At 39.9% G+C, this 11893-nt stretch overlaps 1 protein-coding gene across 1 annotated transcript; it reads right to left on the bottom strand.

Moving 5' to 3' along the window:
- Positions 1 to 744: 744 nt before the first annotated feature.
- LOC125179030 lies at positions 745 to 10770 on the bottom strand. Its single transcript, XM_047884086.1, has 3 exons — positions 10615 to 10770; positions 1310 to 1495; positions 745 to 896 (listed from the first exon to the last, which is right to left on the bottom strand). Exons 1-3 carry the CDS (start codon positions 10658 to 10660, stop codon positions 745 to 747), a joined length of 384 nt encoding a protein of 127 aa, XP_047740042.1. The 5' UTR covers positions 10661 to 10770.
- Between the last annotated feature and the right edge of the window lie 1123 nt (positions 10771 to 11893).

Below are 11893 nucleotides of genomic sequence, written 5' to 3'. Positions count from 1 at the left end.
CGATAAGTTTTCAATTTTGGCGATAGTACAATAGACTTCATCAAAATAGGACAGATTTTTAGAGTGAAGAATTCCTAGATATAGGCATGTGAAGACTTTCACTAAGTAACCAAAATAAAAATTGAAACACGGTTGATTGTATTCTCGCTGGCTTGAAACTAGCATCGAAATTCATTCATAACCTAAAACGGCGAGCCGTTTCAGATTATTCATTTGTTTGATGTCAGAGAGACACTGTTTTAAAGAAGGCTCTCACCATCCGTTGAAGATCTTGAGCACACTGGGTAAACATCGTAGCCTGATGAGGTACAACTCAAGTCATTGAGCAGCCAGCCCCTGCTGACGATTATCATGGCGCAGTTTTCACCCCCATGGGCATTGTTGGGCTCTGTCTTGCCATCAGCTGCAGTATTCTGAAGAGAGCCCAACACTAATTTCGTTTTAAAATCATTCAGGCACTCATATCCTGAATTAATGACGAACGTACGAGCAAATTTAAAGCTAACCACCGTTGTCATATTATAATTTTTTTATAAGTATTTCTAAGAACAGATCAGTCGTTAATACTGCAACATTGATGCCATAATGGTCGCAAAAATATGAAAATGGAAAAACAGGTTGGAGCAGGTAAAATTGTTCATTTTGGTATCCTTTTGTCATGGGACTTTGCCTTGCTTCAAAGTTTGGTGTTTCTTGATGTCTTGTTCTAATTTCATGCACTGTTTTGTATCACACAAAAACAGGTTACATCGTATTTGTAAAACGCATCAAGTCACTCACGACCGCCCAGTACGGAGCGCCCATCTTCACGGCGGTGCCGTCGTTCCACTGCCAGACGACGGTAGCCGACGAGTTGGTGGCGCCCAGCCAGTAGCCGTTGATGGCGTCCGCTGAGTCTGACAGAACACATCGGTAAACAGGAGATGCTTAACAATCCAAATTCGAAAAAGTGGTGGATACATTGTATTGCATTTAAACCCATCACACTATCGATACCGATTAGGATCTCAGAGAATAGGGGCTGAAGACTTGAGTGTCTAGTAAAGCTTCGAAGGCTATTAAAGCAACACCCTGTTAATGTCCTATTGATTTAAGCTTGATATTGAAGTTAATTTTGAAGGTTTATATTGAAAATTGGCATGGTTATAAATAAGAAAAAGATTGACGAAGAATAAGCTACTTCATTCTGTCGAATTAAATAGTGCTTTCTGCTATGACGAACGTCCTGATGAAAAAGTTGAGAAAAAACATGTTTAATTTATCATTGGCGGATAATTACGTTGGATTTTTCATGACGTTATAATCTCACATCCATCGTCGACATAAGTGGCAACATCAGTGAAGGAAGCGCAGTCGCGCAGCACGGGCAGCCTGCCGAAGTTCTGGTGGCAGTAAGCCACCGCGTCGTCGTGCGTGAGGTAACCACCAGGCAGGCGGTGGATGCACTTGGACCCAACGACCTCGTAGCCAGCGGGGCACTCAATTGCCGCTGCGCCTGTCGTATTGGACGAGAAATTTGATAACAAGTGAAATTCCTAATTTTTCGGGAAATTTCGCGGATTGATTTAGAATGAATTGAACGAGACAGTTTCATATTTTATGAAAGCTACAAAAATCACACAAGAAATCGACATGAAACGAAAACAATAAACTCTTCAGTATAAAAAATGAATTACTAAATAGACTCTGAAATTGTTTAGACATGCTTGCACAAAACTTGGTCTAGATTTACCTGAAGCTGAAGAAAATTGTATACGGCAATGGAATTTCAATAAGTTGAACACTTCGAATTTGACGTACAGTGGCTCGCAAAAGTACTGGATACATTGCAATTTTCCTCATATCTCAGGTTAAAGTGCGAGATTTTTCATAATATTTGGTCAGTATATTGCTAATGGTGCTAAAAACACTATATATAAAGGATATTTAAAAATATTCGTGAAAACTGCTAATATTCAGCATCGAATATTATCGATTCAGCATCGCAATATTATAGATTCGACATCGATTAATGAATATTCGGCGCCGATTAGTAAATATTCGGCGTCGATTAATGAATATTCGGCGTCGATTAATGGATATTCGGCGTCGATTAATGAATTTTCGGCATCGATTAATGTGGATGCGGCGTCGATTATTGTATATTCGACGTAGATTAATGAATATTCGACGTCGATTAATGCCGATTTGGTTACAACTACCTGAGGTTCGACATCGATCGATGAAGATTATTCGATTCAACAAATTATCAGGTGCAGAAACTTCGACGATCTTCGCTGAATCGGCATAGAAAGTTCCTCGATAATCGTCGTCGCGCCCCGCGACATTGCCCTCTCCGTTGCCCACTCCAAATGGGGATTTGCCCTCGTCGATCGAGCAAGAATCTGCATTAATTTCTTCATCGATCCGTTCTAATCTTCATCGATCGATCAAGGCCTGTTTGACTGGGTAACGACCAAGCTGTATCGGCAGCCGAATGGCCGCCAAGCTAGCATGCCCATCTGCCCATTAATAATTAGAATGGGTTTATCTTGTGGATCCTTCATCTGCATGTTCGGTATGAATTTTTTTGTTCCGTAACGTATTATATAAATGGTATGTCGTTCTGTCTCAAAAGTCTCATAACTGCTCGGAAAAAAATGTTCAAATTTTATCACAAAATCCTAGTGACGATAAATAGCTTTCTTTTGGAACAATTTTTGCCTTAGACTCGTTATTTTTAACGATTCATAAACGCTGAGGCCTAATTATGAGCACTACATGACGAAAATCCTCGCAAGCTTAGAGGTTACGTCGCGCAGATCTAGAGTGGCTGCGCCTCACAGATATAGAGGGCCTGCGCCTGGCAGATCTAGAGGGGCTGCGCCTCGCAGATCTAGAGGGGCTGCGCCTCGCAGATCTAGAGGGGCTGCGCCTCGCATATCACACGCCGCGTGTTGGAGCACAGCGTGTTGGAGAAGCGGTACATCCACTGGGAGCTCAGCTCCAGGCAGTTCTCCACGCCGGGGTTGTCGGGTTCTGGGACTCCTTCACCTATCTGAGAGAGTAGGGAACAAGGTGTGAAAATCTTTAATTAACAAATTTGTTAATGCGTCATTATGACGTAGCAACTAAAAATATGTTATGAACATTCTCGTGTGCTCCTGGGAATTAATTTTCTGCAGACTTGGTGGCGTCCATACAAACAGCCTTATACAGTGCCGGAAATGGCTATACGACCACCCAGTTTTCTCCAAATATTTTTTCTTGCACAAAAAAATAAGGGATTCTAATTATACGAGGTTAAACTACGTTTTAAAAACGGTTCCAACGCTATGCGAAAAAAATAATTTTCTCAAAATATATGAGAAGAAATTATGAAAAGTAGAAAAACCTAGGTGGAAATGGTTATAAGACCAGGATAGGTTTTTCTCCATTTTGGTATCTTTCTGCAACATTTTCACTTTAAAAAGTACAGCAATATAAAGAATATATTGATTTTCGTCATTTAGGGCCTTTCTGGTGTACATCTGGTGTACTTCAGTGTCCTCACTTTTATTTTTTCGAAGTAAAAAATATGCCAAATGGGACAAGACGCACTGAGGCCGAGAAGACGCAGTTTTCAACTTTGTGAAATGCAGTAGAAGCCAACGGGACATCGAAATGGGAATAAAACGCTCAAAACCCATTGCACAATCATTTTTTTTGCTAATTAGGAGTGTTCGCTCGTACTTAAAGAGAGTTAAGCGCATGCAAGCATGCAAGTTAATTCACAGCACTAAGGCATGTGACAATCGGTATACACCGAAGCTCCAAGGAGCCAATAACCCCTACGGGTTCCAAGCACTGGCGTAAAGCCGGTTAAGCAAGATCTTAATTTAAACGAGCGAAACACAGAAGTTCTAACATGCATTAAATTGAACAAAATAAAATGAAAACACATTTGCACAAACTCAAATTAAGGTATAGATAAGCAAGAGTTAACAAAATTGGTAATACTGTTTGAGCAAGAGGTCTTTACTCCGGTAAGATTAAAGCAATAGTAAGTAAGATAAAGCTAAGGAGCGTCGACTATGTCTCCGGACACGAGACAAATGATAAGCGCATAAACGTTAATGACTTAATTAGATAATAAATTTTAACAGTTGAGACTGAATTAAACTTTTAAGCTAATGAAGAAATCGTGGATCGTCAGTCCTCTTCTACTTTACCGTCCACTTTTTTTAATCAAATACGCTTGCCTTTTAATCCCGGAATTATCCTTGTTGCACTTCTTTGAACACTCTCGACTAAATTTTTGCCCTTTTCTAGTTTTGGTGACTACACTGTTTCCAAGCTCTAGATTCGGACGCACGACAGCGACATACAACAGCTTTATCGCTTTCTCTCGTAAGAGCGTCGGGTCAGTCTAAGTCGTTGATTGCCTTTATCAACTTGAGCTTCAATATGCTTAGAAAATTTCAACTCATTATCTAAATTAACTCCTAAACCTTTTTCCATTGTCGACTTCGACATCATCACTCTGTCGTTGCAACCATGTCTTCTCATACTGTAAATTACTGTTCACAATTCTTGCCAAAGTAGATTACTTTACATTTGTCAGCATTAAAGCATTTAGTTAAATTAATAAGCTACCAATCATGATGAGAACGCAGAGACAAGCATAAAAATAAAGACAACTTACAGTCATTCCCAAAAAAACATTCAATATAGAAGAAAAATTAAATTATTTAAATCATTTCTTCAACTTTTTAATCGATTGCAGTTTTTTACAGCATGATTAATCCGTCAACAATTTTCACAAAAACTAAAGATACGATTGACGCTGTCTCGTAAATCTAAAAATTTCTACATTTTGAGCCTAACCTTCAAAAAAGTTCCAACTTTCGGTCATCATTTCAATCATGATTGGATCTTACGAGTACAAGCCAATTTAAATACATAAAAAATATCTCCTGAATAAAAATAATAAATACAAAACATCTCATTCAATAAAGTTAACGATCGCAATTAATTTACGTGCCTGCCACAAGCTAATGACAGAACAATAATTCTCATTCTATAAAGTTTCCACAAAAGGAGTCGATATTGTCCACAATTTGTGACTGACGCACAGCTGCATGCGATAGCTGAGAGGTGATATCGCTGAGAGGTGGAGCACGTGAACTCGAAACACGAAAAACAAGCCGAGATATTGCCTCTGCTTCTTATTTTTACCGCAAAAAAGCTGCGTGTAATTTATCACAATCAATGCTAAGGATGTTGAACAAAAATATGTGGAGGAAATTTAAATTTTGGATTACCTTCTTGCTTTAGGATTTGAAAGATTTCGTGTGGCTTAACTTTTTGAGTTCAATACGAATAATGTGAAGTAAAACGGATTATTCTCGAAAGCACAGCGAGGAAGAACAAGAAAATGAACCATTGTATCGAGTATAGTCAGTATATATGATACTTAATAGCCCCGTAGCAGCGTGCGACGTTAGTATTTGGAGAGCGCAACCGTGGGTAACAAAATTGACTCGTAAACAGGCCCTGGGCCCAACGCCAACCATCATCATGCAATATCTACACATAGCCTCAGATCAATGAGCTGTGGGTAACTCAGGCTAACAGTAAATCCTTTTGCACAACACAGCCACTGCTTCACAGCGCCGTAGCGCAACTGGCCGGAGCGCAACAGGCCCTACCGCAACAGGCGGCGCAGGTTAGGTTAGGTTAGGTTAGGTTACGTTAGGAGTAGCTGTTGCGGTAGGGCCTGTTGCGCTCCGGCCAGTTGTGCTCTGCCTGATTAAGGTTTAGGTCTAATTAAGCTTTTGGTCTAACTGAGGTTTAGGTCTAATTGAGATTTAGGTCTAATTCAGGTTGAGGTCTAATTGAGGTTTAGGTCTAATTGAGGTTTAGGTCTAATTGAGGTTTAGGTCTAATTAAGGTTTAGGTCTAATTGAGGTTTAGGTCTAATTAAGGTTTAGGTCTAATTCGCTCGTTTAAGTTCTTACTGTGCTGGCTTCACGCCAGTGGTCGAAACCCGTAGGGTTATTGGCTCCTTGGAGCTTCGGAGTTTAACCTATTTTGTCACTTGCCTTGGTGTTGAGAATTAACTTGCATGCTATCTTGCGCTTAACTCTCTTTAAGTACGAGCGAACACTCCTTATACTGTTTTCACTAATTTCTTTCTTATAGTTCTCTACATGAGAACTCTTGTCTAGGATTCCTCAACGGATACAAAGAGGTTATTAAGGTTGATTATCTTGAAAGTGTTATCGTTATTCTCATTTTACTTGAATCATACTGAAATTCATTGCATTATACCCTGGATTCGTTATTTCTAGGCTTAAACTGTTTATTCATCCCGTTCTGATGAGACTCCACCCAACCACCTCTATACTTTCAACTTCCTCATCAGCCCTGCCGCTTCTGTTTATTTGAGCTGTCGCTTATCTTTAACTGTCACGTTAAGGATTGCCACCTCACCATATTGCCACATGCAATATGGTGAGAATTGAAGAAAAAGAGAGACGTTCAACCTAAAATAGTGACTCAGTCATTTGAAATTCAATATTGTGTTCTCGACTACGTCGCGTTTATCGTTAACTCCTGGCTTCGTTCTGCAAACCACTTCTTTTTGCGGAACCACTTCAATAAAAGTTTGCACGGTTGCATTGTTCTTTAATTTCCATTTGTACCGAAATTCAATACATTTCATTAGATCTAATACCAGAACTGAATCCATAATATGAGCGAAAAAAAACATTCTAACATTACGCCGCAAATTTTAGTACATCGTGTACTCAACACCAATTCTCAAAGTGCCCCAAATACCAACTATATTATTACATCCGACAGAGTACAGCAATGAGATAAATTGCTCATCATACATCACAAAAAGCTCAGCATCTACCCATATCTACTCCAATGAAACGATTATTGGGCTAATGCAGAGTCAATGCAAGGATGTTAAGTTTGTTAGAGTTTAGCTTTATGTCACTGAATGTCGTGATAAAAATGATGACGAATTAATATGTATTAAACATTTCACAAATTCTCTTGTTGAGCAAAATTATCACACAATCTCGTCCCGGAAAACAAAGTATGGAACACTCGGCATAACGCAAAGTATGGACAAAATACGCTATGAAAAATGAACGGTGGTCAACCAGACCGAACGCTAAAGATTTGATGTTGAAATTACGGTTTTCTTTGAAGACGTAATTTTTATGCATGATTATTTTTCAAATCGACAAGCATATACCTATCTGAAGCAAAATTTATGGAAGAGAACAAAATAATGGCGACCGAGTATAGCATCGCTCGTCTCTAGGAGGTGTTTCATAGGAAATAATGAATGCATATAATGAATTTACAAAAATTATATGAACAAATTTTATTTTTTTTTCCAGACGTTAAATGCTAAAAATCCTAGCCGGTTCCCGGGAACGGTTATTTCTGTAAATTTTGAATCCTGTAATCCCAAACCCCGTCATTCCCCGTCCCCGTGCTCCATAATAATGAAATAATCCNGACCTACTGTAGCTGTATCGGCAGCCGAATGGCCGCCAATTGCTAGCCTGCCCATCTGCCCATTAATAATTATAATGGGTTTATCTTGTGGATCCTTCATCTGCATGTTCGGTATGAATTGTTTTGTTCCGTAACGTATTATATAAATGGTATGTCGTTCTGTCTCAAAAGTTTCATAACTGCTCGGAAAAAAATGTTCAAATTTTATCACAAAATCCTAGTAACGATAAATAGCTTTCTTTTGGAACATTTTTTGTTTTAGACTCGTTATTTTTACCGATTCATAAACGCTGAGGCCTAATTATGAGCACTACATGACGAAAATCCTCGCAAGCTTAGAGGTTACGTCTCGCAGATCTAGAGGGGCTGCGCCTCGCAGATCTAGAGGAGCCGTGCCTCGCAGATCTAGAGGAGCCGTGCCTCGCAGATCTAGAGGAGCCGTGCCTCGCATATCTAGAGGGGCTGCGCCTCGCAGATCACACGTCTCGTGTTGGAGCACAGCGTGTCGGAGAATCGGTACATCCACTGGGAGCTCAGCTCCAGGCAGTTCTCTACGCCGGGGTTGTCGGGTTCTGGGACTCCTTCACCTATCTGAGAGAGAAGGGAATAAGGTGTGAAAATCTTTAACAAATTTGTTAATGCGTCATTATGACGTAGCAATTAAAAATATGTTATGAACATTCTCGTGTGCTCCTGGGAATTAATTTTCTGATTTAACAGAACCCATAGAATAGATTTAACAGAACCGTAGATTTAACAGAACCCATAGAATGAAGAAAATATGAAATTTTCTGGAAACGTGATCCTGGTAGTTCCTTACAAAGTATTTTCCATATTAATTAGAAATCTTGAAACTAGCGTATGATTCAAAAGTCCGGGAGAGACTTTACATTTTCCTCAATTAAGTGGTAAACGTCTTATTAAATTAAGGTTGTTAATTTGAAGACCAATTAACAATTAAGGGTTATGTGCGGCATGCCTAACCTGAGTCCAATTGAAAAATTTCATGCGCGGTAACCCTAACCTGAGTCCAATTGACAAATTTTATGCGCGATATTCCCAACCTGACTTCAATTGACAAGTTTTATGAGCGGTCTCCTATAACCTGATTCCGATTGACAAGGTTTATGCACGAAATCCCCAACCTGAGTCGAAGAGACAATTATTCAGGGTTTACGCGTAGTATCACTAACCCAAAATGTGAGGTAAGGATACCTTACATTATCCCATCAATGAACGGCGTTGTTGCATTAATTTGCTTCTGTTTCAATTCTGTTGTTTATTTTCAGAACTTCTACTTGCAATGTAATTAGAGTTTTACTAGAATAGAAACTCATACATATCCCTAATATATGTTTACAGTTGAAGCTCCTCAACTCATCACAATTCCTATAATTATTGTATCACATTTGACCAGTAAGGCAGCCCCATTGCCATTGGAGAACCGTCAATCCAGCGCCACTGTCCCTCTAAAACTTTATCCGAGCCACCGATCCAATATCCATAAGGACTGTAGCCTTTTCATGTGAAGAGAGGTGAAAACATAAACAACTAAAACGAAATTTGAATCATCACATATAAACCAGAATGTTCCCTTACCCCCTACATTTTAATATCAATATCAATAAACTAAACCCTCTTACATCCCACGATGTCTTATACAATGTGCTCTAGCAGCGTCTTCCATTAAGGTGGGACTTGGCGTCAGGGACCCAACCTCAAACTGCGTGTAACAGGGTCAAATTTTCATTATTAACACAACCTNGCGCCAACGATGTCATCGGGAAGGCTGTTCCACATGTCGGTGATTCGAAGCGAGAAGAAATTTTGTCGCGTGGAGAAGTTGCAGCGCAATTTTTTTAGTTTATAGCCGTGGCCCCTGGTGTTGGTTCTTGTTTCAAATTCTAGTATTCCTTCTGGGACCTTGTATAAGCCATGAGTACACTTGTATGCTTCAATGAGGTCCCCACGCAGACGTCGATAACTGAGGCTTGGAAGCTTCATAATCTTTATTCTTTCCTCATAGGACTTGCCTTTAGAGCCCGGATTTATCCTTGTTGCACGTCTTTGAACACGCTCTATTAAATTTTTATCCTTTCCAAGTTTCGGTGACCACACGACGTTTCCAAACTCTAGATTCGGGCGCACGACAGCAACAAACAATTGCTTCATCGCTTCTGCAACTATAGGAACTCGAAAGAGCGTCTGATCAGTCCAAGTCGTTTATTGACTTGATTAACTTGACCTTCAATATGCTTAGAAAATTTCAACTCATTGTCGAAATTAACTCCTAAATCTTTTTCCATTGTCAACTTCGATATCATCACTCCATCGTTGCAACCGTGTCTTCTCATACTGTAATCTTGTTGTTCATTGTTCTTGTCAAGGTGGATTACTTTACATTTGTCAGCATTAAAACGCAGCTGCAACTTTTCAACCCAGTCAACCAGCCTGTCAAGATCACCTTGCAACTGTACTTTTTGCGACGTATTCTTCACTGTATTATAAATTTTTGTGTCGTCAGCATACATCGAGCACACGCTCGACCCAGCTTCTGGCAGATCGTTATTATAAATGCAACGAATAAAACAGGCCCGAGAACGCTTCCTTGTGGCACGCCGCTGCTCACTGAAGCCCAGTCTAATACGGACCCATTAATACTGACACGTTGTCGCCTCCCTACTAGAAAATATCTGATCCATTTGAGTACATTGCTGTCAATTCACAAAGACTAACGGTGTCGGCATTCATTGATTGCAACAACAAACTGAAGCATGCTACCAAAATTTTCAAATCTCCGTTACAAAAAAATCCTACCACCATAGTTAACGCCACATCAACTAGATATGTACAACAGTGAACATAAAATTCAAAGGTATACTCATATTACAGGGGAATACGTCCCATGCAGGGCACGTAATATTCTTATATGAAGGTCCGCATTAGGTATGCGTTGTACTCATTACCTATGAGGATGATACTGACCTACGACAAGGAACAACAGACAGACGACGAAGATGATACTCACCTACGACAAGGAGCAACGAACATACGACGAAGTTGATACTCAGCTGCGACAAGATACAGCAGGCAGATGATGAAGATGATACTCACCAGCGACGAACACAAGCAGACAGAAGACTTTCTTGAGACTCATCATTATGGGTTTGCAAGTTGCGTAACCTGCGTTTTTGTTCTGCCAGACTGTTAGGCTTGGGAGGAAATTATTTTTCTGTACAGACGTGGTGAGAAGCACATACTTTTGAGACAGTTTCGGGCGCACTGATCGAGTGCCTATAATCACCAGCTGTATTTATGGTACATTTATCGCGGTATATAATGTTTTGATTACTGCATGTCACAAGGTATTCACATGGCAAGAGATATTCCATCAGATTGTGTTTCTCAGAACATATTCATACCGTGAGAAGTTGTGGCCTTTCTCACAGCTGATGTTGATAGCCCGGCACAGCGCTGTATGAGGTACATACGCAACGTATACTCAACTATCGAAAATAATATAACACAAGGCCCTGGGCTCTGTATTATAACTTGAATTATTGAGGTGTAACCTACCATTAGTAATATTATGGAATCGATGTTGAGTAAGTCGTGTAAGATGTATATATATACGCGGGAGTTTAATTAATATAATATTAACCTCGTGCATAAGAGTTTGAAGGACTTCATTAGTCATCGTGATATTCTGCCATATGCTAGTACGATGCGTGTTTTTAAAGTTAGTATACCGTTATGACTGAATGAATAACTTTTTTTAATAAATAATTTATTTACCTGAGATGCCATTATTTACTCTACTTCTCTACATAATTACCATTAATATTGAGGCCTTTGTCGTATCTTGAGGCCCAGTTCTGTAAGCCATCAGCGAAGAAACTTGCCGCCTAATTAGACAATCTGAATAGACAATTTCGTCTAAGAAAATTTTTCAGCCAAAGAAAAAATCGTGAATCGTCTCTCCTCATTCAGTGTACAGTCGACTTTTTAAATCAACTCATCGGTAATGACTGAAGGTCTCCCACTTCGTTCCTCATCATGAATGCTTGCGCGGCCATCTTTGAAGGCCTTAACCCAATCCTGCATCATTCCATCACTCGTAGTCTTTTTACCATCAATTTCTGATTTGGCGCTGAATGTCATTCGACTCGGAAGTCTTGCACACAGACAAACTTATGCGCGTCGCAGTCGGCGGGATATTCAGGTGAAGGCATTTAAAACACATATACAGATGTAGACTCCGTCGTCCATCGGATGGTTCCGTTCTGGCGTCTGGGGGCTTCCCAACAAATGTTGAGTCGCGTAACAGCGCACATGCGCCAAACGGCGCCCGCAGCTCTGTGGCGGCTCAATTTAATTAAAGTGGTGCTTACTC

The sequence above is a fragment of the Hyalella azteca genome, unplaced genomic scaffold, assembly GCF_000764305.2.
Source record: "Hyalella azteca isolate HAZT.00-mixed unplaced genomic scaffold, Hazt_2.0.2 contig14531, whole genome shotgun sequence".
In the NCBI taxonomy this organism is placed as follows: Eukaryota; Metazoa; Arthropoda; class Malacostraca; order Amphipoda; family Hyalellidae; genus Hyalella; species Hyalella azteca.
This window is presented reverse-complemented; position numbering and strand designations above follow the sequence as displayed.

Bases quoted from the DNA above. Each gene is read 5' to 3' on its own strand.
- LOC125179030 (XM_047884086.1), bottom strand. From the start codon at position 10,660: ATGATGAGTCTCAAGAAAGTCTTCTGTCTGCTTGTGTTCGTCGCTG. The intron at 1,496-10,614 runs GTGAGTATCATC...CCAATACGACAG, and splicing joins TCTGCTTGTGTTCGTCGCTG to GCGCAGCGGCAATTGAGTGC. The intron at 897-1,309 runs GTGAGATTATAA...GTGTTCTGTCAG, and splicing joins CACTTATGTCGACGATGGAT to ACTCAGCGGACGCCATCAAC.